This window comes from Kryptolebias marmoratus, linkage group LG16, assembly GCF_001649575.2.
Source record: "Kryptolebias marmoratus isolate JLee-2015 linkage group LG16, ASM164957v2, whole genome shotgun sequence".
Classification (NCBI taxonomy): Eukaryota; Metazoa; Chordata; class Actinopteri; order Cyprinodontiformes; family Rivulidae; genus Kryptolebias; species Kryptolebias marmoratus.
Genome location: NC_051445.1, coordinates 13701167 through 13727131, shown reverse-complemented (window position 1 = coordinate 13727131; position 25965 = coordinate 13701167). Strand labels below are relative to the sequence as shown.

The 25965-nt window shown below is 43.8% G+C and overlaps 3 protein-coding genes and 1 long non-coding RNA gene across 9 annotated transcripts in view; 2 read left to right on the top strand and 2 right to left on the bottom strand.

The window, feature by feature from the left end:
* The window catches only part of zdhhc11 (zinc finger DHHC-type containing 11), a 6757-nt gene extending 3682 nt beyond the window's left edge, over positions 1–3075 (top strand). For all 3 annotated transcript variants that reach the window (XM_025008079.2, XM_017426446.3, XM_037980245.1), the window contains exons 4-11: positions 140–241; positions 391–515; positions 595–750; positions 833–945; positions 1030–1079; positions 1158–1221; positions 1811–1889; positions 2084–3075. In XM_025008079.2, coding sequence (XP_024863847.1) covers positions 140–241; positions 391–515; positions 595–750; positions 833–945; positions 1030–1079; positions 1158–1221; positions 1811–1889; positions 2084–2223 — 829 coding nt within the window. In that variant the 3' untranslated portion in view covers positions 2224–3075. The remainder of the gene's footprint in view (positions 1–139; positions 242–390; positions 516–594; positions 751–832; positions 946–1029; positions 1080–1157; positions 1222–1810; positions 1890–2083) is intronic.
* Positions 3076–3097: 22 nt separating this feature from the next.
* Positions 3098–6740, bottom strand: LOC112450846. 2 transcript variants are annotated; one of them, XR_003039571.2, is made up of 4 exons: positions 6396–6740; positions 5465–5503; positions 5230–5313; positions 3098–4977 (listed from the first exon to the last, which is right to left on the bottom strand). It is a non-coding gene; the product is annotated as an uncharacterized LOC112450846 (long non-coding RNA). The 2 variants fall into 2 exon arrangements; XR_005234195.1 differs by having other exon boundaries at positions 3098–5313.
* Positions 5668–17439, top strand: LOC108242019 (tubulin polymerization-promoting protein). Of its 2 annotated transcripts, none has more exons than XM_017426576.3 (5): positions 5668–5825; positions 12983–13063; positions 13569–13904; positions 16643–16796; positions 16879–17439. In XM_017426576.3, exons 2-5 carry the CDS (start codon positions 13050–13052, stop codon positions 17086–17088), a joined length of 714 nt encoding a protein of 237 aa, XP_017282065.1. In that variant the 5' UTR covers positions 5668–5825; positions 12983–13049; the 3' UTR covers positions 17089–17439. The 2 variants fall into 2 exon arrangements, with proteins under 2 accessions (XP_017282065.1, XP_017282066.1); XM_017426577.3 differs by lacking the exon at positions 5668–5825 and adding an exon at positions 11130–11184.
* Positions 17440–18293: 854 nt separating this feature from the next.
* cep72 (centrosomal protein 72) lies at positions 18294–23859 on the bottom strand. 2 transcript variants are annotated; one of them, XM_017426574.3, is made up of 15 exons: positions 23751–23859; positions 23414–23541; positions 22925–23117; positions 22715–22820; positions 22040–22125; positions 21908–21966; positions 21780–21822; positions 21290–21484; positions 21028–21200; positions 20849–20942; positions 20574–20752; positions 20366–20492; positions 20173–20284; positions 19913–20052; positions 18294–19568 (listed from the first exon to the last, which is right to left on the bottom strand). In XM_017426574.3, the coding sequence occupies exons 1-14, from the start codon at positions 23824–23826 to the stop codon at positions 19992–19994; spliced, it is 1632 nt and encodes a 543-aa protein (XP_017282063.1). In that variant the 5' UTR covers positions 23827–23859; the 3' UTR covers positions 18294–19568; positions 19913–19991. The 2 variants fall into 2 exon arrangements, with proteins under 2 accessions (XP_017282063.1, XP_037836171.1); XM_037980243.1 differs by having other exon boundaries at positions 20173–20492.
* Between the last annotated feature and the right edge of the window lie 2106 nt (positions 23860–25965).

Sequence of the window (25965 nt, the reverse complement as noted above, 5' to 3'; positions counted from 1 at the left end):
GGGGGGGGGGGGATAACAAAAAGAAAACAATCAGCATCAAGTTAGTTTGCAGAAAGTAAAGCACAGAAATGTAACGTTTTGAAAAATAACGTTGTGTTAGAAGCTGAAGTTAACTGGTGTCGTGTCATTCGCTCTGCAGCGGGTCGAAGGTGAAACACTGCGGCACTTGCAACAAATGCGTGGAAGGCTTCGACCATCACTGCAAATGGTTGAACACCTGCGTGGGTCGGAGGAACTACCGGTGAGATGACGTTTTTGTTGTTTTTTTTTTGTTTTTTTTTTTGGGACAAAAGAGTCGTCTCCCTTCATCTGATTTTTTTTTTTTATATATATTTTTAAAATAAATCCCAGCATGCTGCGTAAATAACCAGCGGGCTTCGTTCATCCCAGGTTCTTCTTCGGGGCCCTGGTCTCGGCCACCGTCGGCGTCTTTGTGCTGGTTGTTGTCATTCTGTTCACGTTTATTCAACACTACCTGAACCCACGCAGCCTTCGAACCGCGCCGCAGTTTGACAGTGAGTTTACCAACCAGGACAAAAAGCCTTTCTCTATGTTCCTGATATTCTTTAATTTATTTATTTTTTCATTTCAAAGCGACGCTGGGGAATACGACGTGGCTGGTGTTTTTACCGCTGGCGCCCGTGAAGACGACCACAGCTGGGTTCCTCATATTAACGTTCATCACCGTCATGCTGAGCGCCGCCTGCCTGCTGCTGCTCTGTCACCTGCTGGGCTTTCACCTGTACCTGCGTGAGTCACGCCTCCTTTACACCTCCCAGCCTGTATTCCAGTGTGATTCCTTCATGCTTTAGCGCTTCCCTCGGTTTCACAGTTCACAAAGGTATGAGCACATTTGATTACGTGAGGGCAAAGCGCCAGCAAGAAGCTCGAAACCGAGACACTAAAACGACCTGCGATTCAAAGGCGAACGGCAGCGCTGCGACGGTGAGAGCTTCCTTTTTGCCTCTTGTTGTCATTCTTCCGTTCACTGTTTTCTTTCTGTGTAAAAACTTTATTTTTCTTCTGAAGAGCCCTGAGACCTCAGTTGACTGTGAGCCAGCATTATCACAAAGCTCAAGGTAATTCCGCTCTTGTTGGAGTCGATCCTGTTTTTCATGCAGAGGGCGATAATTGACGCTGCTTTTGCTTTTCTGCAGTTTCTGTAAGTTTGGCAGCAAAGGACTTCTCACCAGCAGACTGTCAGACTCCATATGTACAGAGGTGAACACGTCCAGCCTGAGCTGCTGTCTATCGCCAAAAGAATTCACTCACCCTCCAAATCAGTGAACTCGGCTGTATAAAATCAAGCACCTAGACACGCAGACTGCTTCTACAAACGTTTGTGAAAGAATGGGTCGCTCTCAGTAGTTCAGTGAACTCCAGCGTGGTGCTCCTCCAAAATTTGTAGGAGCAGTTTGGGGACGGCCCCTTCCTGTTCCAACATGGCTGCTCATCAGTGCACAAAGCAAGGTCCATAAAGACATGGATGAGCAAGTTTGGTGTGGAAGAAGAGAGCCAGGCCTTCTTATCCAACATCAATGTCTGACCTCACAAATGAGCTTCTGGAAGAATGGACAAAAATTCCCCTAAACAATCCTAAACCTGTGGAAAGCCTTCCCAGAAGAGTAAAAGCTGTTATAGCATTAAAGGGTGGGCCAACATCATATTAAACCCCATGGATTAAGAATGAGATGTTACTCAAGTTCATGTGTGAAGGGAGACGAGTGAATACTTTTGGCAGTATAATGTATTTTACTTTCACACCTCGGTGATGTTGCATTACTAATGTACAGTATGTTTGTTTGTTTAGCTGGAGAACTTTAAGAAATCAGCAGAAAAGGAGAATAGTTTTCATTATGGGACAGAAATTCCTACAGAAAATGAAACCAGTAAGTATCTGACTTTTACCTGTACACACCTAAAAAAAAAACTAAAAGAATCTGTTTGCATCATTTAAATAAACTTTAAATATTCCTCAGTGGAAATTCTAGCTGTAAATCAAGTCCGACACGTACAGATAACAGGACATATCAGTCTGGACTGGCACTTTTTGGGTCACTCGTTTCCGTTTTGTGTCGTTCAGGGGAAATATCCATGAGCGTCATCACGGGCTGGAGTTCTGACAACGATGACGAAGACCGGTCCGCCGGCGAGAAGCCCGTTCCTGTGGAGCTGGACCCTCTGGGCAGCTCGCTCCCGCCTCCGGACCGTCCCGAACAGTAACTGGTGTCCAGGGGAAGCGGATGGGGACTCGGCTCACAGCCCCTTGTCGGACTTACTGCCACATCTGAACTGTAAACACAGAGACATCCTCAGGAATGAGTGCAAAAAAAAACTAGTTCTGTGCAAACAAAGATAGAAATAAGTAAAATAAAAGCAACAAAATGTTGTTTTTAAAGGTTGAACGACTCAAGATCCTCCTCTCAGGTCAACTTTTATTAAAAAAAACAATTCACATTAGCTTTAAAATGATCGTAGTGAGCATCTGAACCTTTCCTGCAGTTAAACAACGGTGCGTTCAATGACATCGGTTTATTCAGAAGCTGCTCGGTTCTTGACCCTTTTTGGAGAAATTGAAAGTTTTGATGTTGAGTTTCAGCTGTGCTGATAAGTCTTACCAGCATTTATGTTTTGAATAGTTTGAAAAACTTGAAGATTTTTTTTTAATATATATATTTTTGTTGATCTGGATGAATGATGTGTTGAATTTTATACCAGAGTTCGACACATCATTTACCCACAAGCTGTATAAAAACACTTTTTTTTCCTTTTTTTTTAAAGGATATTTTGTACGACATCAGAATAAGTTTTTGTTGTTTTTTTGTACAGTGATTGGATGAATGAAAGTTGTTTTTATTATTTTTATTGTTTTACTGACCTGAGTAACGTCCCACCCCACTGTTGGGTTAGTCTTTCATTACCAGCCTCGGTCAGGTTGATGGATGTACCGTTGATCGTTTTCTGACTGACTGACTGACTCACTCTCATTTGAACGAATCACCAAAAAGAACTCCAGGAGGACAAACACAACTGGAGGGGACAGAGCTGATTAGAGAATAAAGAAAATGAATATGATTTTCCTTTTTTTGTGTTTTTTTTTTTTTTTTTCACTCAGCTATAGAAAACGAAAAGTCTAACCACTTCAAACCTCCATGTGCTGCGTTCACTGCCCTGCTTTTTTTTTTAACAGCCATTTATAGCCATTGAAGTCAGCACAGATAAGACTGGAGGACTTTTATTTTTGTTTCCTGGCTGTTTAAACAAAATGTCAATCTGTTAGTAGGTTCAAAAACTCAAAAGAGAATAAGGCCGCCTGTGATGAAATTATTGACTCTGGAGATTATAAGATGCAGATAATTTCTGTAAAAATGAAACCAGAACAGAGGAGTAACAGCAGAATAATTTAGGAGCAGATCTGGATTCCCAGAATCAAAGGAATAAAAGCTGTAGATGAAGATCCTGCATCGAACGGAAAAATTACGCTTCCGGCACTTTGTATCATCAGAGTCTCCTGTTCGTTTAATTCGATCAAATCAGGTTTTTCATACCAGATGAAATCATTTTTTCTTTAAATTGAGGTTTCAAAAGCGCTGCTTGTCGTTGAGCCGACTCTTGTGGTTCTAGAATAAAACAAATTTAAAAAAATTTAAAAAAACCCGTGTTTTCAGCTTTAATCCAAAAGATGGAGCTCAGCAGCTGCGGTGGGTGGTGCTCACACCGCACAGTCTGAGGTGAATAACCAGGAGGTAAAGATGTTCTCATCCTACTCTGCCCACATCCAAGAAGGCCTGAGAAGAGCAGGATAACGTGAGGGATTGGATCAGAAGAATATAAAAGGATTTATTGATTAATTTATGAACAAACTAATGAGACAAATCTTTACTTTTGGTCTGTAAATTGAACTCTGATTCAGTCTCATTGCAATATTTTAAGGGGAAATAACACCTTTTTTATGATCCAAGACGATTTCTGTAAGTCATAAATACAATAAAACATTTTGGGGAGCAAATCTAACAGGGTCAGGGTCACTTGAAGATATAAACTGTTTTTATTTGGACTAAATATATTTTTAAAAAACTAATATTTGCAGTACACAAACCTCTGAGGATACATTGATTCTTATGTTTAAAGTGAGCCATAAAGACTTTCCTTTTTTATTTGTATTGTAATCAGATAGTTTGTGTTTGTAAAAGATTGCATTTCCTAATATAAACTGAACCAAAACAGACATTTTAAAGTATAATTGGTTCGTTCTTTTTCAAAGCTATGAAGGTATCTTACAGTTGAATCGTTTTCAGTCAATATAAACATGTTCTCTTTACAGAAACACTGGAGGCTTAAATTATGAAGAGGAATGGAGAGAATGACCCTCAGGACTTTACAACAGCAGTGCTCTTGATTTATTAAAAAAAGCATTTATGGTGGTATTTTCCATTATTATCAGTGACATTGGTGTGTAATCTAACAGTAGCCACACTGTGGTGCCCCTTCAGCAGATGTTTAAGTCGTCTAAAAGTCATCAGGGTCACGATCCTGAGTGCTTTCATCGCTTCTTTTTGTCTTCAAGCCGTACATCCGAGGCGGCGGCGATGCTTCACAAGGCCTCAGAATGGAGAGATTACATAACCGCCATCCCAGTCCTGATTGTGTAACGTGGAATAGATCCACGGACATCAGAGGTTTTAGGAGGTTTTTTTTGTTTGTTTTTTTTTTCTCTCAGTCACTGAAAAAATAACAAATTCTTTAAATAGAAAAGCAACTCCCTGAGGAAAACTCCCCCCACCCCTCATTTTGGCCACCCACAGTCCATTTATTACCAGAACCTGGTGCTGGACATCAGACCGGATCCATCTGGACTCAGCGGTGGGGTGGGGAGTCCAGCCCACTTTCAGCTCACTTCTCAGGACCTCCGTGGCCGGGTTCCAAGCGAGCTGATGATTTGATGATTGGGCAGAGAGTTGATCAGGAGAGCGTCTCCTTCACAAGAAACACGCCATTTTAAAACCTCGCAACAACTTGATTAGTTTTTATTTACTTTTTAAATACAAATTTATATTCTGCCCATTAAAATGGCAACTTGTGGTACTGTGAGGAGGTGCAGACGTTTCTGTGCTTGTTGGCTGATGACAGAATTCAGAGGGACTTGACTTATGGGCTTCGACAGGTGGAGGGAAGGTGGCCTCGACTGTGGCAGAGAATGGCGACTGTCTTTATATTTCACTCGTTTACCTGTTGGGCGGGTGAGTTTCGGCCAGCTCGCCAAGACGTCCATGATGAACCGAGTCGGGTCGAATCAGGGCTTAGGCTTAGGCTCTTGTAAAAAAAAAAAAAAGTAACTAACAAAATTAATTAAATGAGCCTTTATTTGTTTATTCATCATTCGAATCAGTGATCGTGAAATCTCACTCCGAGCTCAGATCAAAACCCGAGAGCCCCGGCCATCTGCAACAGGTAAGATACTTACCGCTCACGTTGTTGCCGCTGACACCTTACTTCTGGAGACCTGAACACCAAAAATAAAAAATATAAATTAAAAAAAAAACACACACACACACACACAAAGACTCAATCGCTGATCACATGATCACAACAACAACAACATGATCATGGAGACGCGAGGAGAACAGCTCGGCGGCAGCCAATCAGCGGCCTGGTTTCTCTTCAGCATCTCAGAGGGGTAGGAGGAGGAGGAGGTGAAGCACCGAGCAGACTGGACTGGAGCGCAGGCAGCGGTGGAGGAAGGACACCCGAAGGCTCCTCTCTCCTCGAACGAGGGGCAGGTTATGATTTGAAGTCGAGCCGCAGCGGGAGGATCGCGCCAGCAGGTGAGGACGTCAACATCCGGCGGCTTCTCCGGTTTGTGACGAGCGCCGACCCCGCTGATTCCTGTTTCCTGTTTGCGAGGCTGCTGCGTGCTCTCTAACCCGCGACATCAGGTGTTTCCGAGAGCCGTGTCACACCTGTACTGTTGCTGTTGTTGTTGTTGTTGTTGTTTTGGACACAGCGTCCTGCGCTGCCGGACCCCCGCATTCTGCGCTGCTGACAATAACAAACGGGTCACGTGGGCTCCGTGTGAATCTGGCATTTGCGAGTTTATGTAACACTGAGAGAAAGGCTCTGCGTTCAGCTGCAGCCATATTCAGTCATCCAAACGTTTGGTCCCTTAGCAGCCAAAGAGAGAACATTGGACCCATGTGTCCAAAGTCTGATTGACTGGTTGATTGATTGGTTGATTGGGAAGAGCTTGATTAGAGCTGCAGCCTTTGAAGTCAAGCTGCTGGGTTACATAATTAAACAGGAATAAAGGGAAAGATTTCAGTCAGCTGTGGTGTGAGAGTTGAGATGGAGAACAGTGTGTTCTCCAAATGAAATGCATGCAATGGGGTCATATTTACCATGGCTCGAATCACATCCAGAGTAAAGTGTTTTATTTTTTTTCTTCTCACTGTTGGCTCTGCAGCTTTGCTCTCCCCTAAAGGTTGAATTAGATCCGAAGATGCAGAGTTTGGCTCAGGGTGATCGCAAAACTGTCGCGTCGCGTTCAGGGACACGAAGAGAAAACATGTAGCCGACCTACAGCCGCCGCGATGCCGAGGAGGAGGATCACACCCAGACTGGAATGGACTACAGACAGAAACGGACGACATCTTCTGCACAGATCCGGTGTAAACGACTGAACCACTGCTGAGAATTTGTTGGGGGGGAAAAAACGCTGAAACTGAATTGTTGAACAACAAGCACTCAAGCTAAAATGAGCAAACTAGTAGCTAAAAGCTCAAACTAGCAAAACGGTAGCTACTCTAAAAGCTAAAACCACAGTATGACAGCTAAAGGGTAAAACAGCAGCATGGGACTAGAAGCTAAAACGAGTAAGACAGAAGCTAAGATTAATAAAACTGTAGCAAAAAAGCAAACAAAAAATTGTACCTTTTAGCTGCCATTTGGCAAAAATTCTACCTAAAGCTGGGATTGGCAAATGGTAGGTTAAACGAGTACAACAATAGCTAAAAGCTAAAATGATCAGGACAGTAGTTAAGGGCTTAAACCAGCTGAACAGTAGCTAAAAGCTAAAACTAAAGCAAGCATGTTGGTGTAGATTTCAAAGAGCACAAAGCGGTTCAAGGATTTGAAGAGTTTGCATTTCATTAAGGATAAACGTCTAAAAGCAGCTAAAGTTGTAGCTGTTTGGTCCAGAAGGGGCTGAATGTTTCATATCTGATGGATTAAAACAGCCGAAAGTGTGCCGACGCAGTTACAGCCCATAAAGCATCCATCCATCCATTTTTTTTACCCGCTTCTCCATTTCGGGTCGTGGGGAGCTGGTGCCTCTCCCCTCTAGAAAAGATACGGGAGAACTAAAATAAAACGTAAAACCTTCAGTAAAGGCGGGACGTCACCCCGTGTGCATCACGTCTGCCCTCTGCAGTCTTCACCTGCCGCCCCAGCAGGTCTTTTTTCCATCCCATCGGCAACTCGTCTGCAGCACCTTGTGGTTCCTCTCTGAAATAAGGACCCCCCGGGCTTCTCTCCAACAGCTGCTCCTTCACACGTCGCTGCCAACGGTGAACTGCCGAAACTTGTTTTGGAACACCTCCTGGCAAGATGTTCGAGTCGCAGAGGAGCTTCGAATCCCCGCGGGGGGGGGACTTGGAGAGCCGGGGGTCCTTGTGACCCTGAGAGGAAACCGTTTTCCCGCTGGGGTTTGTTTAGGAGGCTCTGTTTATTGCTGCTGACAGGTGGGGCGATCATGTAGTTGCTCGTTTTTGCCTGCATTCATTCATTTATCTGTTGACAAAAATGTCACATGAACCGCCGGATGGATTTGAAGAAATCGTCCCGGAAGGAATCATGACATGCGCAGCTGTAACTTTTGGAGTCAAGATGGCCGCCACAGCTTAGTTTTTTTAGAAAACAAAAAAAACAATGTCTTGAACTTCGTCAATTTTACAAATATTGAGCTAAAATCTGTCGTGGTTGTAGCACCAACACACGCTCCGAGCGCTAACAGATCTTTGGCCCTAACTGTTGGAGTCAACCTAACCGTCTGTCAGCAAAATATCTCCTGGAACACCGTATGGATTTCAATGAAACTCTCAGAAGTTAATGACTGGATGCACATCTCGACCTGATTAACTGTTTGGAGTCGACCCGATTCAAGATGGCTGCCACAGCTTTACACACGACCTTAACAACCCCCTCCCCTAAAATGGCCGTAAATCAATCAGTTTCACAGACACTGAGCTGAGGTTTGGCGTGGTGGTAGCTGAGAGTGATCCCCAACGCGTACTCCCAATCGCTAACGGGTCACTCAGGGTCTCGCAATGGAAAATACCGTTAAAGATTTGACCAAAAACGTCTTCGTCGATTTTCAGCACGAGTTGATTTTAGTTTAAAACTCATGAAAGGCGGCAGGAAGCAGGCATTGTAAGGAAAGCTCAAGGTGGAATTAATGACTATTTACTGGCGTTGTTGTGTATTTTCCTCTACAAAAACCAAACGCCGAGGAAAACGCTGAGCTGTAGCGTGAGCTGCCCGGTGCCTCTTGTTTCGACTTGTCGCGAGACCTTCACCGGATCAATCACAGCGAAGACGAAATGGGAAGAGGTTTACGAGTGTAAATTCGGTCCCGGGTTTCGCACCTACGACGGGCCGAGACGATCACAGCTGTCTGGAAGGGAGAGCGGCCTGGACGGAAAGCAGATGGGCTCTCGGCGTGCCCACTCGCCGTTTACTCGGCCCTCGCGCTCCAAAACTCTCAGACAACGGTGACATCATCTCATGAGCCAAACACCATCTGCCTAACCGACGGCCGAACAACATTTTTCCCCGTTTGTTTGTCTTTTTTAACCTGCTATACGTTGTCTTCACCCCGCAACAACGACTAGAACGTTCTGGCCGTGGCCGGCTCTTTGTTGCTATGAATAGACGCAGTTGGAAATGGGTCAATTTATACTTTGAGCACTCATCTGTGCAGCGGGCTGCCAGAAGGCAAGTGTATGTAAGCATGCTGTCATCCAGTCACAGATTTGTCTCTGGAGATCTGCTCCGAACCAAACGGCTTCTCATTTGTCCGTGGCAAACTGGGGCAGAAAAAGAAAAAAAACAAAAAAAACAGCCGTTTTCTACAACGATGATCGTGTTGCTCTAATTTTTTTGTGTGAGGGGTATTAGAGTAGAAATGAAAAGGCGCAGTCAGAGCGTGCTTTACCGTTAAATGGGTTAACTCGCTTTTAATGACTGCTTCATGCATTTTACATGATGTTGTTGGAGGAGGCTCGTCGTGCCGAGCCACTCAGGCAGCTGAATCTACGAGGCAATAAATTGTGGGGCCAGAGTGAGAAGAATCCTTTGTCTGTCGTTGATTTAGCCCGCTGTCGGCCCGCTGCGCTGTTAAACCTCAGCACTGAGAAAACCTCAGTAAATCCCCAACGCAGCGAGACTGCTCCATTTAATTATGTGTCACTGAAAACCTGCGTTTAGACCATTAAGAAACAACTAACTGGATGAAGTGGGTAATCAGTTACGCTAAAAATAGCACCTTTTTTGCTTTTTTTGGCTGGGGTTCCCCCCCGCATCTGGGACTGCTCCTGAGCTGTGTGAAATGCCTCATTTGCATCCTTAGTTCAGATCGTTTGAAGTGAAGGGGCTGAGGAAAGGTTATAAACAACATCTTACTTGTTGTAGATAGCTCTCTGAATGGCCTCAGTTTGGAGTTTTTTTTTTTTTTCTGACGGGTCGATTAGCTAACGGAGCCAAGAACAAGGTGGATTACTGTCTGTAGAAGGAAAATAAGGTGGGGCCGTCCACATGGGACTGGTTTTTGTGAAAATGCAAAAAAGGTTGTCATTTCAACCTTGTGTTTACTCACAAACAGCCCCAAGATGGTATCTTTTGAAACTGAGTTCCAGAGTGAAAACAAAATCCTGAAACGCATAGCCGATGTCGTTTCGTGTCATTTTTTTGGTGTTCCCATGTGGACGAAGACCTTTCTAAAAAAACGGCGTTTGCGGTGATATTTTTAGAAACGACAAACGGAACTGTCACGTGAACCACGTGCTCGACTTCTTCTGGACGCCAGGTCATACAGGCCTTTCCTCTCAAATTCCATAGACGGCTGACATTTTAGTATTAAACTTATAAGAATCAAGTCGTATCTTTTTGGTCCTACTTCCTGTTTTTGCTCCGTCAGTTGCGCGTTTCACCGCTTCCCCCTGCTGGAAGTGCTACAGCTTGCTGCTGCCGCCACAATTTGCACTTTCAAATAACCACTGAATTCGCTGTAAACATATGTTAATGTAAAACTGACGACAATGTAAAGGTTTACAAAACGGCCTTTGCACGAGTCCCTGTTCTCAGGTTGGAGTTCCTGTAAACAGAGCCGTCCTTTCTCTAATTGTGTATTTTGGACAGATGTGATTTTATGTTGGAGAGGCGGCCGCATATTGTGTCTGTTTCATTTCTAGAGCTGGTCCTTTGATTCCCCTAACTAGGTCAAAATGGTCCTCTGGGGAAAAAGACGTTGAGACTCTTCCGTTGAGCTTTTGAACTGTTTTTATCTGCACTTCCCGCTTCTGAAGGCACCTTTTCAGACAGTTCCCCGCCACATCTGGTTGGCGTTTCTCATTTCTGATTAGCTTAAATGAGGATCCGAACAGAACCCAGCACACAGAATTGCAATGTGCTATATAACTTACATTTGTGGTACAAGCGCAAAGCCATTTTTGTCCTCCTTCGCGGCGATGCGTAGTTTTGACGCCGTGCTTCATTGTTCGAGGCCTCAACAAGTCCACCTCAGTGGTGCTGGCACGAGCACTCGATGACATATGACAGAAACGCCTGCCATCAATAGTGGTGCTCTGCGATGTCACCGTGTGAATGTGTGAAGAGATGGGCATGGGTCACACAGAGAAGCCACTTGCATCAGACAATGGGTTCCTAGTATCCAACGCTCTAAAAGCCATTATTCATACTTATTAATAATCTCTTTTTTTTCACCCCCCACCCCCTCTTTCTGAGTCGACATCCTTATTATAATGGCTTCATGCACTGTCAGTCTTTTGTATTTGGAAACTTAAATGTTTGTGGGTATTTAAGTGTCGACTGCGCTCGCTGAGGTCACATTTATGGTCGCTGGCCTCAGGGTTGTGGAAACCAAACCCTTCGATATCATCTCTGCCTCTGGGGGTGAGTGAATGCACTTTATTAGAGGCTTGAAGGAGCTGGGCGAACTTTGTTAGCTTTCATTCTTTCTGGTTTGCAGCTAAAGTGTTTTATTTTTGTTTTGCTTTGAGGGATGCTTTAGAGACTGTCGGAGTGTGTCTTGATTTGATTTCTTTAAGGATGCTGAGATAAGTATGGGAACAGCTGTAAGGTGAGCAAGAAATCCGTGTATTTTGCTACAAACAGACTGCGGGTGGATTACGTAATCTGCACAGAAACAGAATGACTTCACGTGTTTTTTTTTATTACCATTTAGAAGGATTACTTAAAGCTGATTTGAGGAGGAGTGGGACTGTTGCTGTTTATATTTACAGAAGATGCAAATCAGGATGTTTAGAGAGAAATCCCTGAGCTCTGGCTGGATGAAGTCATCCAAAGCAAGAAATAAATTAAATCAGAGCGGGGAACACAAAGAGAATGATGTGTGACAACAAATCACACCGAACGGCTGTTTAAGCCATCTTTTATTTGCAGCTCGCTCCGTTCCGGTGGGTTTTATTCAACGTTTCTCTGCATGTGTGTGTCAGTCTGGATTAGGCATTATTTCCTCATTAATTCAGTTTATAGTGGAGGGTGATTAAGCTGTGAAAAAAAAACCTGGCACGAATATTACACAAAAGCCCGGGCGATTGTGTAATACCGGGGCCGTGCTTTCTCACATGAGGTGGGTAGAATTACTTAAACTGATTATTTTTGCATTATTGTGTGGATCTGTGTCATTTATTTGTTTTAAAACAGCTGAATGAAACCAACAAAAGTCCACCTCCGTTTTCCCACCGTTTTCCCCTTCTTCTGCTACGACGTTCCTGCCGTTTCGCTTCTACGGTTTGTTTTGATGAGCGTTTGGTGATTTAAACCAACGCGTTTGGATTATTAGAAGCGAGGTTCTGAACAATTAGTATCACGTCTGTTGAATGACCTCAGATTTGGGGAAATAGAGTGAACTTCTCAAAAATGGTAACGTCTAGCCACGACGTAGCCAACGCCAAATAGGTTGGCTGCCATTTTAGCCACAGAAATCTCAAAAAGGTTCATTGCATTTCATTCAAACGCTGTTTTACAAACCAGTTTCTCATTTGACAGTCATTTACATTGAATTCTGTGGCTAAAAGCAAGTGCGAATAGCAGCAGCGACTAGCTTAATTTAGCATTTCTTTCTGAAATTTTATTTTTCTGCCAGAATAATTGTGAACTGCAAAACTGATGGCAGTGTAAATATTTATAAAACTGCATTTGAATGAACTTCTATGAATTTTTTAGGAATTCAAGTTGTTTTAGGATGGCAGCAAACCCATTTTTGTTTGGCTTTTTCTCAAACTAGCCGTATCCTGTCGATTTAGTCAGAATTAAACTTTATTATGAACTTTATTCATAGAACTATCTACAACATGTATTATAATAATTGTTTCTAACCTTTTTGGCAGAACTCCAATTATTGCTTTAAAGATAAACAGCTAAGCTTCTTCATCGGCACATTTTAGATTTCAGCTAAATAGAGTTTTTAAGGTAAAATAATTGGGGTTGGAGCGAAGATGTTATCGAAAAAGATGCAAATAAACTCTTAGTGACGCAAAATAATGAAAGACAAATGGTTAACTGTGACCATCTGCATGAACATTATGAAACATCCAGCGTTTCATCATCTTTGCAGCTCCAATCATGAAAGGACCGGTTGAATATTGTGCTTTGGAAGATGATGTTGTTGTCTTGTCTTGTTTCTTATCCCGTCTTTTCTCACCACCGTTTTCATCTTCTCCCACAGCACAAAGAGAGAACGAACGTCGGCCAACCCAAGGACCTCGCAGGGAGAAACAAACTCCTGCTCAGCCATGGCGGACCACAAGTAAGTCTATCACTATCGTTTTCGTGTGTTCAGACTCACGTCTGTACTCTCGCCTTTTTTTCTTCGATTTACGTCCCTTGAAATTCCACAGAGGTCTATTTATAGCTTCCAACACAACATCTGTCCCGGCATCGTAAGCGTTGCGACACCTCTAATCGTTCTTGTTGGCTAATGCCGATGATATCTCACAAAAAGAGGAAAAACCAAAAACAAGTTGCGTCTTGACCTGAACAGATGATTGACTGTTTTCTGCGAAAGGAGTCTGTACTTGTAAGTCATATGGAAAAAGGGATTGGATCAGATGGATTTCTGCTGAAAACACTCCTGTTCTCTTCCTGGTCCCCAGGTTTGTGGCGTGATTGTTTCTCTTTGGACTCTTCGTTTCCAACCGTCAAGATTTTCCTTTTAATTATTATTTTAGAGACATTTCCTGTTTGATCTGACCATGCACTTTGCAAGAATGACCAGCAACCTTTTTTATTTTTTATATTTTTTCCCCCCCTAGAGACAACATAGATGACTTTAAGGTCCAGACCGCCAAGCACCTGAACCACAGCTCGGCCCCTTTACGGCCCCACAGCGAACACTCCAAAGACCGAGCGTCCAAACGGCTCTCGACTGAGTCCAACGGCACCAGCGACGGAGGCGTGGGCTCCTCCACACCGGTGGAGCTGACCGCCTTGGAGGAGTCGTTTCGCCGCTTCGCCATCCACGGCGACACCCGCGCCACGGGCAAAGAGATGCACGGCAAGAACTGGTCCAAGCTCTGCAAAGACTGCGGCGTGATCGACGGCAAGAACATCACCCTCACCGACGTGGACATCGTCTTCAGCAAAGTCAAGTAAGAAGGCCCTCCCCGTCCCCCGTCCCCCCCAACGCCAACCGTGCAGAATATAAACCGCTGTGTCCTTGCAAACTCCCCGATTCACAAATTGACCCGCTCGCGTCTGGGCCGTCCTCAGCAGCTGTTTCAGAACTCTGACGGACGGACTTGTCCGTCAGAAACAAAGACTTATGGTGTAATTCCTCAGGCCGCTCTGATTCAGACTCTGCTGTTTGCCTGATTTCCGTGAGGTGTAGTCCAGTAATAAGCTCTGACCTCAATACAGTTTGACATCTGGAGGAAAAGAGAGAAAAAAAAGAAAAATCTTTGGCACAGCTGTATTTACAGACTGCCCCGAGTGTCTGAACCATTCAGTATATGACACACACTACTTAAATAACCTCTGTTGGTAAATTATCGACCTTACGTCTTAGGATGCAACGTAACAAAAGCAGTGCGATAAGGGACACAGCCGTAAAGAAATGAGATTTTTTTTTATTGCTTTCTTACTGAATATGAATAAGGATTATTCTGCATGACAGGATCTGAACTATGGAGCTCAGCTGGAAGCCATTCATCGTTATCGTGTCCATACAGGAAAGAAAGGGGACCAAAAATAAAAAAATAAAAGGTCTGCTCAAGATTGATTCAATGGATTTGACATCTTCTGTTTTGCACAAAATTGTTCTACACTTCACTTCGAGTCATATATAAGTAATATCCTAAAATAAAATGTAAAGTTATTTGACTACACGGAGTGATCGCTGCAGAAATGTATATTGAGTGTACACTGTGCAGGATCTGAGTACGTTTTTAGGAGCCCCACGGCTCTGGAGTGCGCTGTGGAGGAGTGTACAGTAAGAAAAAAATGTGTTTGCAGACACCCACAGGATCAAATAAAGTCGTAGAGGTCTGGCGCTGCACCTTCAGCTAGTACCTTTACAAAGGCTGTGTTTTCCCAGACCTCGTTTTTATTTGCATCCCCGGGCGAGATCGTTGGTGGCAGGGTTGTTCGTTTCCGTGGAACAAACTTGGCTCCAGATTAAATCGAAATGAAAGACAGTGCAGGTGATCGAAGTTCAGTCTGTACAGGAAGTTCTGCCGGCCCCCAGGGGTGTCAAACTCTATTCCTCCGGGGGCCGTTTTCCTGCATGTTTTAGATGTGTTACTGCTTTAAAACACCTGGTTTAAATGGATGACTTGTTGCCGTGCTCCTGGAGAATTTGAGGATTTGTTGAGGAGGTAATTAAACCGTTTGAATCAGGTGTGCTGGAGCAGGAACACCTAAAGATCCCAGGACATCGGCCCTCGAGGCCTGGAGTTTGATATCCCTGCTCTAACCCACACTGCAGCCTCCTTCGGTCCCGAGCTGCAGCTTGACTGCTTTTGAAAAGCTGCGAGTGTCGGCGTGAAGGAGACACAGCCGTCCGCTTTTGGACAGAAGCAGGAAGCCCGGCATTCCCTCCGACATGAGACAGTTCGCCGCTGAAGGATTGCCCAAACAAAACAAGTCGCCGAACGCGGCCAATTGATAATAAACCTAAACATCTCTGTTTGCTGCAGCTTGTTACTGTGGCAGCAGGTTGCCTTGGGAGGTTTTAGGCTTTTATAGGTTGTTTGTGTTTGTGTTGCCAAGCGCTTTTAACCTGGAAGTGGAACAAGGGGGGGGGAGCGAGCTTAAAACACAGAGGGAGGAGGACCGGTGATGGTATTTTCACTAGATGCAGTGGAGTAACCTTTACAGCCACTTTGTTTTATTCAGCAGGCTTAAATGTCGACTGAAATCAGACATTTGATAACGTGACGACACGTCACTTCTGCTCAAAATAGTCTCAGAAATGCGATCCAAACAGTGGAGGATGTATTAGCTCTGTTGTTGATTATTTTACCCATTTTTTGTGGGTAAAAACTCTTATTTTATCATTTCAAACTGTCTGAAATGCCCTCTTGTATTGAGTTTATGAATATCTAATGTTGATTTTTTTATTGCTTGTTGTAGAAAGCTCTTTGAATGACCTCAAAATAAGGTTTAATTCTGACTGGAGGCTGGCTGGCTGTTGGTTCGGCCCGGGGCACTTCCTGTTGGAAGCGTCACATTATTTCTGAAATTAACGGAGGTGTTGAGGTTTTGGCCAACGGTGTTCGAATCCACCACTGTTAACCCTTTGAGACTGGGCGGTCCTGCCGTTAGTTCGTCCTTCTGCTCAGGTTTATGCTCTGAAACTCTAACGTGTTATTAACCGTGTTCCACCCGCAAAGAAAAAGGAAAGAAACCGTACGACTTGCTAACTGCCATGCTCGGGAACTGGGCGAACTTTAATTAGCAATTAACAAGCCAATTCCAATGGATTTTTATGCTTTCTATCCACTCATCGTAACAGGTTTCCTGTTAGATCTTACGATACAGATGGACATTAGTGGAAAATGAATCAGCTCACCTGTGTGAGGCGGCCATATTTGATTGGGATGTCAGAATTGGTGAGGAATCCCAAACTTTTAGTCAAAATTCCAACTTCAGGGCGTATTCCAGTTGACTTTCCTGACTACAGGTTTGAAATTCCAACTTCTGAGTAACAAACAACACTTGATTAGAGCATTTCTCTGAACCGAGGTCTCTCAAAGAGCTGCCCACAACAAGTAACGTATTCATTGTTCAAAGCTTTCCACACACCTGAACTGTCCCAGCAGTTTTAGTCTCCAGAAACGTGACGAGAGCTTTGCCGCACTCAGGCCTGTCTTTCCCTCCCACCCGTCAGGAAGAAATCCTGCCGCACCATCACGTTCGACGAATTCAAGGCTGCCCTCGGAGAGCTGGCCAGGAAGAAGTACAAGGAGAAGAGCGGCGACGACGCCGAGGCCGAGGTCTTCAAGCTGATCGAGGGGAAGGCGCCGGTCATCGCAGGAGTCACGGTAAGCGTCGCAAAGACTCGCGGGAGCACGCGTTTCTCTGCCAGCGGCCGCAGCTCAAATGTCGTGCGCACTTCTCCGACAGAGAGCCGTGGCCTCGCCGACGGTGAGCCGCCTCACGGACACCAGCAAGTTCACGGGGTCGCACAAGGAGCGCTTCGACGAGACCGGCCGCGGGAAGGGCAAGGCCGGCCGCGTGGACGTGGTCGACACGTCGGGCTACGTCTCGGGGTACAAACACCGAGGGACGTACGAAAAGAAAGTGAACAAACCCGGAGAGGGGAGACCCGTGTGAAGGGTGGCGTCTCGCCAACCGCCAGGATGATGGTTTTGTTTTTGTTTTTTTTTTAATTAAGAGTACTAAAAGAAAGCACAAAAAAAACAAAAAACCATGACCATTTCATAACTTTCCCCGCCCGTTTATTTTATGTATGTCTGTGTGTGTGTGTGTGTGAGAGAAAAAAAAGGGATTTCTCTGAGTTCCTGTCTTTGTGCGAGAACTGGAAAACTGTTTACGTCTATTTTTACGAAGTCATCACCAGCCGGTACATTCCTGTCTTATAGCAAGTGACTGCCGAACACCGAGGAGAGCAAAAAAAAAAAAAAAAAAGAAAGAGAGAAACTGCTCCTCTAGGAATAGTGAAAATCTGCTATAATAGGGCCCTAGAATACTTTACCAAGCACAACGAACAAGATGCCAAGAAAAACAGAAGCGGGACGACAGCTCGACGAACAAACGTTGCACTTTTTAATGAAAATGTTTCTAGAATTCATATTTAGCTGAAAAACAAAAACAAAAAACAGACAGAGGTAGTTATTTTTGCAAAGATGATTAGCACAGAGATATACTGATGTTTTGTCTCCCCCCCTTTAATTGCATTTTCAGTGTTATTTGTTTGTCTATAACCAGCACTTGTCAGCTGTTGTTTATTTAGGAAATCTGCTGTTTACTTTTTAAAGCTAGTTCTTTCATTTGTACGGAAGCCCTTTAAAAGGTGAATTAAATATGGAAAATACAACCCCCCCCAAAAAAGAGAAAAATAATCTGATTTACACATGAGGTTTATAAACACCTTAGGTCAAATATTCCAGTTTTATGGATAAAAGAAAACATTTCGTTGCCCCTGTTTTGCAGTCATGCATGATTTATTTTTCTTTAAAAGCCTCTCTGGACTTCCATACATTTGTATAGACCAGAAAAACAAAAAAACAACTCATTTATTTATATATATATATATATATATATATATATATATATATATATATATATATATATATATATATATATATATATATATAAATATATATTAAATGTGTACAGCTTGTGTTAAAACCTGTCATATTCGTTACTTTTCCTCGTTTGTAAAACAGAATTCCTGTCATGCAAACGTCAACGGATCCGCCTCTCGCTTCCAGGCGACGTTTTTATCTCCCGACACGCATATTCCCGTCCAATAATATCGCTCGACCCGAACCAGCAGGCGTTTTTTTTCAGGAACCAAACTGAAAGCGGAGCCTCTGCTCGGACTCAACGAGCGCGGTTGTACAAGATTGTATTTCTAACTTTCTATCTTCCAGTTTACACGCAAGTATTTCTAACATGTTTGTGTGTGTGTATATATATATATATATATATATATATATACATATATACGTTCTAAAAGGCTCCTGCTGCGAAACCTAATTTAAATTTTATGTTATTTTTGCCCCCCCCCCGGATTGCTGTACTTGTGCATGTTGTGTATTCTGCATTTGATTCAGAAGCATATATAAGGTGACAGTCCGTCTCTTTCCGAAACTGCCGTGCCTGCTGTGATTCCAGACTACTAGTCAGATTTACATATTTTCTTGCTATAAAAAAAAAAAGAAGAAAGAAAAAAAAAAAGTCTTGAAACTGTGGGATCATGATCAGATCTTGTGCCGCTCGATGTCCGTTTCTATCAACCTGTGTGTGTAAAGAGTAAGCTATCCCGTCTGTCTGTACCTTTTCTACGTGTGGTTCTGTCATCTGAGGCACAGGTTGGACTGAAAACGTTTACTTACATACTGTACCAGATAAAAAGGGAAAAACTGCAAACATAGTTTTTTTTTTTGTAAGATATTTTTCCAAGACGACAGTATTGTGCGTAACACACTGCCTGTAGCCTGAGCTGATGAAGAATCGTGCATCAAGTGCAAAACTAGCAGCCCTCTGCCGCAGTAGCTTGAGTATTTTTATTATTATTTTTTTTTATTTTTCTGTGCTTAATGCCAAATACTGTGCACCTTTAATGTGGAGGAACCATGTTTGGATAACTTTAAAGCTCTATTGTGTCCCAAGTGCATGCTGTGTTTTGTTTTGTTTTTTTGGAACGTTTTTCTTGATATTTCTTAAACTGTGCTCCTGATTTTTAGTGCATTATTGAGAAATAAAAATAAAAGCAAAAACCACGCTGGAACCTCATATATCTCTTATGCACTGGTGGCTTTTTTTCTTTTTTTTTCCCTTTTTTCTTTTCCAGGGGCAGCCGTCGCACCGACCCGCTGACCTGTAAAACTGAACCTAAAAGCAAAAGAAGCTGCATTCATCCTGCGTTCTGAGTTTCGAAGCCGGTTGGCTGAGGCTTGGATTCGGCTTTGCGAGGGTTGGGGGGCGGGAGAGAGCGCATGCGTCTCGAGCGGCTCTCCGGCCCCCCCCGAGGCGGAGGAATAAATAAAGTCACGGTGCAGCTGCAGTCTTGGCGCGTTCGTCCCCCCGCCGCGGCGGCGCACAAAGCCGACGGATGCTCGGCTGACCTAAAAAGAAGAAGAAAAAAAAAAAGTGAGACACAATCTTGCCACGGATCCAGGAAACGCATTATGACCTTCTCACAGTTTCCCCCCTAAAATCATTTGTTAACATAACAACCAGACACGCACTTATATACAAAGTTTGGGGAATGAATTGCTGTTCCCTGCTCGGTGTTTACATCCAGGAGACGGCTTATACATCCTTCAAAGTAAGAAACGCCTCGTCAAAGAAGGCATGACCTGGCAAAACCTAGATGTTCACTAGAGTTATATATATATATATATATATATATATATATATATACACAAAGAGGGAGGGGAAAAAAATAAAAAATCTGAAATTATTGCACCTCATGCTTATGTGACGCCCGGCGGAATCCTGCTTGGATGTTTAACTCCAAGTTTGCACAGCTTCCTTCAAATGCGGCTTTAATGTTCCCCGCTTCCTCTCAGCTCGGCGAGCAAGCACTCGTTTGTAGCCACCAGCGACCTGCAGGCATAAACACAGACGACGAATCGTATAAACGACCAACTAGGCGGCTGATTCAGACGCAGGCGAGCATCACTGTACCCGCAGACGCAGCGCTCGGAGGCGGGTGTGTCGTCTCACCTGTGGCTCTCCTGAAGCATGTTTGACAGCTCCTGGACGTTCTCAGCCTCCTGCACCTTCGTCTTCAGGCGTTCGATCTCTTTTCTCAGCTCCTCCACTTCTGTCTGGGCCTCTGTGGATGACCAAACGTAAGCCAAGTGCAGCCGGTGGTGGAGACGGCAGCACCTTCCACTTCGTACGCGGCTGCACCTGCCTCGGATCTGAGTGATGGGCGAGCTTTTCGTCATGGACCTGAGGTACTGGCGCTCCAACTTGATGAGCTGCCTCTGGAGAGCGACGTTTTCCTCCAGGACCATCCTGAGCTGCTCGTTTAGTTTGCCCTGCGTTCAAATTCCACACGATAAACGCTGGGCTGCAATCTTTGCGGTTTTCTTTTCTTTTTAATTTTTGAGGAAGCTTACCGCCTGTCTTTGGGCGTCCTCCAGCTGAGTGCAGAGGTTTCGGACTTCGTTTTTGTGCTCTTCGTCTCGCGCAGCCGCCTCCAAGCCGAGCGCTTCGACGTCCCGCCTCAAGGTCCTGACCTCAGCCTCCCGGCTGGAAATGTCGCTCTCCATCATGGAGAGGATCTGGACGGCCTGAGCTAGAGCCAAAAATAGAAGCGGTGGGAAAACTTTCATCATCTTAGCGGCTGCAAATCAGATTCCACATTCCCCTCCGAAGAAGACTCCCAACTCACACAGGAAGCTGTTGTTTTGATGCAGGGACCTCTCCCCCCTCCAGTGTTTGTCCACCAGATTGAGGAGCATCTCCAGGGGCTTCCGATAACTGCCCTGAAAGGGGAGAATTCAGAGACGCTGTGAGTCGATGTCAGGGGAAACAGAATCTCAAATGAACATCTTCCGATTCGACTTGAACCTTTTTTTTCTTGTCGGCCTGCAGCTGCAGGTCGGTGCCTCTCTCAGTCTTCTTAAAGGTCAGCCTCGCGGGGTGTAACACGGGGTGAGAGGAGTCTGAGAGGTTCAAACCAGGATGGAGTGGACTGGGAGGCCGAATGTTAATGAATGGCGAAACGCGACGGTGACTTTGATCTAGGAAAACAGCCCAAACACAGATTTACTGATGTCTCATTCAAGGACATTTTGACAGCTGTGGACTTCTTCAATCTAGAGATTCTTACCAGGATTTGGGGTAAAATACCCCTTGGCCTTGTGTCTGGTTTGTTTGAGGAGGTCTTTTTGCTTCCCGGGCACGGTTCTGTATTTCTCAAACACGGGGCCAAAAGACACTTTTGGTCTTTCGGCCATTTTAGGTAAAGTGGAGCTTTTATTATGTGGTAGTTCATTCATCAGTGGCTCCTTTAGCTCAGTCTGATCTAAAAAAAAAAAAAAAATCAAAACTACATAAATGCTGTAAATTGCGTTTAAACATAGCATGACATAACATAACGACTTGGTTTCTGTCGCCCTCTAGTGGTGATGTTTTAAACTAACTGAGTACAACTTGGATAACTAAAATTAAAAACTATTTCAGCAACAATGTTTGATTAAGTATACCATTACAAAAAAGCTTAAGTGAAAAAGGTTTTTTTTGGCAAAGTATCAGCTACTTCACTCTCAGCCTCCTAACAAACACAACTCTTTTACACACAAAAAAAGTTACAAACTTACAGTTTTTAGCGGCGGGATACCTGAGGATGGATTTGGCTGATTCCTACAAATCAGAGAGTTACTTAGTTAGAGTTAACCATTTCAGGCCGATGAAACTGTTTGACCTGAGGAGAGACAAATAAAATCACCTGTTTCGGGGTTGAACTCCTCTGTCCTGGAAAATCTTTTGCATCTTTCTTTTTAGATTCTGAAAGAAAAGACCTGACAAGGTCAGTTGCTGTGATCGTCCTGCAGACGGGCGGCGGATTTTAACGTCTCACCCTTGGCTTTCTTCTGAAATGAGCTGGAGGCGGCTTCGCTCCGGCCTCTGAGGTTCGTCTCAGCGAGGTTCAACACGATGTCACCGCTGTCGGTCAGAAGAGAGAGCCTCTTCATTCAAACGGTCAGCTGAAGTCAGCCTGTGATCCCTGCTTCTAATAATCGGGAATCAAAGGGGCGACTCCAGCGGGACTAAAATCACTCCTGGAGGCTTCGATTATAAAACAAATAAGCACCGAGGGCGCCATCTTTATTTGAGCTTCCAGTTGTTTCGATGCTATTTACTGAAAGGCTTCTGAAAGAAATATGCAGTGTCTGAAAATTATAAATATATCTACTTAAATAATGACGTTGCATTGACGTCCTACTGCTGCAGACTCAGAAAGCTAAAGAGGAACAGACTTATAATGTACTTTAAAGGCAAAATGCATAAAACAGTGAGGATTCCCTCTTTCTTAAAATTTGAATAAATAAGCTTTGATTTAACAAGTAGTGTCAAAAACATGTCCTAATTATAATTTATCTTCCTCTAACCCTTTCACAGAGCTTTCCCAAGAGCTGTGTGCGTGAAATGATACATGTACGGATTCATCTTTTGGAAACAAAGAGTGAATTTTGTGCGCAGATGTAAATCTGACCCTTAGATGCTTCCATCAAAAGGAGGCCTTTCACTGTACCTCTGTCCTTCGGCCAGACTCAGAAAGGAGCTGTGCTGCGGAGCAGGGAGCTCAGAGAACTGCAGCAACGCGGCCCCGCGCTCCGTGGCTCCGACCGAGCAGTTATCTGGAAAAGAGAGGAGGAGAATCAGCTCATCCGTTCGTTCTGGAATCCCCCAAGCCGAGCCGAGCTGAGCTCAGGGGCAGGCGGGCGTTTGGGCTGCATCTCACCGAGCTTTCTCAGGCTGGGCATGGCGTGCACCAGGCAGGAGCGGTAGCCTGAGCAGCTCGTGGTCAGCGGGTTAAGCCTGAGGTCCAGCTCTCTCAGAACCGGGAGCTCAAACAGCACTTCCACCTCCTCCAGGGAAGGTATGCGGTTATGGTAGAGGATCAGCCTCTCCAGCAGCTTCAAATGTTGCACCCCCTGAAAGGAGCCAGTTCAGTTTAAAGCACAAATTAGCTTTAATCAAGTTAAAATTCAAAAACTTTTTCAATATATTTGATAAACACAGCTGTTATGAAGCAGATGGTTTTGAGTTGGGACAGAAAAAAGCACCATTGTTATAATCATAAACAACAAGACTATGAAAGCTACAAATCAGGTAGTAGTTTTGGAAAATGCGCGTCAAATGGCAGTGTTATGGTGTTCCCATTAGGTTTTTATAAAATGAAGAACATGTCTGAAAATGAGATGCAGCATAATCAAGGATGGGAACAAACCTCCACAGAAACGAGAGCATTGTAGGACAGATCCAGAGATTTAAGACGGACGAAGTTTCTCAATGAATTTCCGAGATGTCCTATCTTCTCCTCACACGTCCCCGGAAGGCTCAGCGTCCGAACATCACCTGTTTATAAACGATTTGTAAATAATAAAAAATGGAAGCAGGTGACGGTTGATGCTACGTAAGCTAGCTCTGGTTAGCCTCTCCCCGTAGATGCTCAGTCCGTTCTCTCTTTTTTTAGCAGCAAAAGCTAAACTTATCTCCGTGACCACTAGCAAACTAGCATTAGCTCTCTTTCATCCCAAAGGTCGTTTCCTGTGAAATAACCTTACCGAGACACGGGTGTTTTAACTGTAATCTGTCACGAATCCATTGCTCCGTTAGTGTTGTCAAACACACCGCCGCCATACTTTTCGAACTTCTGCTACTTTCAGCGCTGTCGGAAAAAAGTCACTCCATCGTAGAAGCAAATGTAAAACAGAATGATTTTGTCAACGACTCACTTTCCAGTTACTTCTAAATGAATCAATAACAAATAAAACAGGATACCTCATAAAATACATTTGTATAATTGAATTTAATTTTATTTTGGTAATACCGCTATAAGAGTTGGATTGTTTACGAGTAACCTTGAACGCATTTTTCACGAGCATGCGCACTGTCCGAATCGGGATTCGTCACATGTGAAAACAAACGAACTACTGTCCGTGTTTGCTAATTCTCACTCAAAGTTTAGCCTCGTCTTCTTCTATTTTTTTCCTGAATGATTCAGTGCCCGGCAGTCAGACGCGTGGAGCGGCTTTGATGTCGGACACGAGCCGCATTAATTTAAACTTTCTCTGACGTCGTCGGCCGGTGTTTTCAGTGTTTTCGGCGTTTTTCTGCAGGAATCATGGCGTTCAGTGTAACCGAGTGGGTCACGACCTGTTTAGACATAATCCTGTCCGTCTCGGCGCTGCAGTCCTCCTTTAAACTGTTTAAGGTAGATATTTTTTCAAAGACTAAAAACCAAACATCGTGTTTAGAGTATTTTTCTATATTTTGTCTCTTATTTGACAGTAAACCGAATCTGTAGTTCGGTCAGAACCATGACAAGTCATAAGTTGGGCTTTTTAAAGATTAGTTTTCTGATTATTAAGTAGTTGAGAAATAATGTGTTGCTAAAGAAATTAATTATTTTTTATGTGGACCTGCAGTGTGAATGCTGAGTGCTGAAAAGACGAAGTATCAAAAGGCTTGTTAGAAGCTAAATATGACAAAATGATGGCTAAAAGGTAAAAGCACCAAAACACTTCCTAAAACTACATGTAGCAAACGGACAGCTAAAAGGTGCAGAATGGTAGCTGAAAGTTAAAAAGTAGCAAAACACAAATGTAAAAGTAGCTAAATGCCAACTCAAGGCAACAAAATGCTGGCTAAAAGCAGCTAAACTGTAGGTAAAGGTATCAAAAGTCAAGCTAGAAGCTAAACGTGGCAAAAAAATACTTTGCTAAAACTACAATTAGCAAAAGGCCAGCTAATTGTAGCAGAACAAAAGCTAAAAGTGGCAAAAGCTTAACTTAAAATAGCAAAATGCTAGTTTAAGGGTAGCTAAAAGTATTTAAAGGCCATAGCAAAAGGCTAACTAAAAGCTAAAAGTACCAAAGTGCTTACTATAAGTACCAGAATGGTATCTAAAATTTAAAGTAGCAAAATGCTTAAAAAAAGTAGCTGAAGAGTAGCTAAATGCACTAAAAGGATATCTACAAGTACCAAATATGCTTGCTAAAACTACAAGTATAACAAAGCTAGCTAAAAGTAGGTAAATGATGTCTTAAGAGTAGCTAAAAGTATTCAAAGGCTAGCTAAAAACTAAATGTATCAAAATGCTTGCTGAAACTAAAAGCAGCAGAATGGTAGCTGAAAGAAGACAAAAAGAGAGCCAGTTCGATGAAGTAGATCTCAAATATAACACTATTTTTTTGTAGGAAAAGAAGAGATGTGAGCGTATTTTTGTGGGGCAAATATTTGTAATTAATGGAAATATTTTTTTAAAAAGTATAAAAGTCCCAGCACCCATCTCCGTAATGAGCTGAATGTTTTGACACAATAAAATAAAATGTTTTTACACAATGAGGAATGAAAAAAATCTGAACACCTGTTTTTTTTGCACTTCCTTCTTTTTTGTGTCTTTTAAAGCAACTATTTTGTCAGTTATTGGTAATGTAGGGTGTGTGTGTGTGTGTGTTCCTCATGTTTAGAGTGTGTCGTAGTGCAAACATAAAGGTGCTTCTTCTCCATCCACCTCTCCTGCAGGACCACAGGGCCCCCTCAGTGGGCTTCTTCCTGCTCGGGCTCTCTGTGCTGCTCTCCATCTTCGGCTCGCCCCTTCACAGGGAAGCAGAGTGGGCCGGGGAGGTTCTGGCTCCGGCTCTGGTTTCCTTCGACTTCCTGTGGCTCAGTCGGGACCACAACACGGCCCTCCTGCTGTGCGGCTCCTGCCTGCTGCTCGGACTCTCGGACCGGCTCTCGGCGGAGACGCTGGCCGTCCTGACCCGCTGCCTCGGC

What these genes read in the sequence shown, in the direction of transcription:
- cep72 (XM_037980243.1), bottom strand. Translation starts at nt 23,826, where the DNA reads ATGGCGGCGGTGTGTTTGACAACACTAACGGAGCAATGGATTCGTGAC. An exon ending in GTATTTTACCCCAAATCCTG is followed by an intron (nt 21,201 to 21,289) that starts GTAAGAATCTCT and finishes CTGTTTTCCTAG; the next exon opens with ATCAAAGTCACCGTCGCGTT. An exon ending in AGGCCGACAAGAAAAAAAAG is followed by an intron (nt 20,943 to 21,027) that starts GTTCAAGTCGAA and finishes CTCCCCTTTCAG; the next exon opens with GGCAGTTATCGGAAGCCCCT.
- LOC108242019 (XM_017426576.3), top strand. An exon ending in ATCGTCTTCAGCAAAGTCAA is followed by an intron (nt 13,905 to 16,642) that starts GTAAGAAGGCCC and finishes CCCACCCGTCAG; the next exon opens with GAAGAAATCCTGCCGCACCA. An exon ending in CGGTCATCGCAGGAGTCACG is followed by an intron (nt 16,797 to 16,878) that starts GTAAGCGTCGCA and finishes CTTCTCCGACAG; the next exon opens with AGAGCCGTGGCCTCGCCGAC.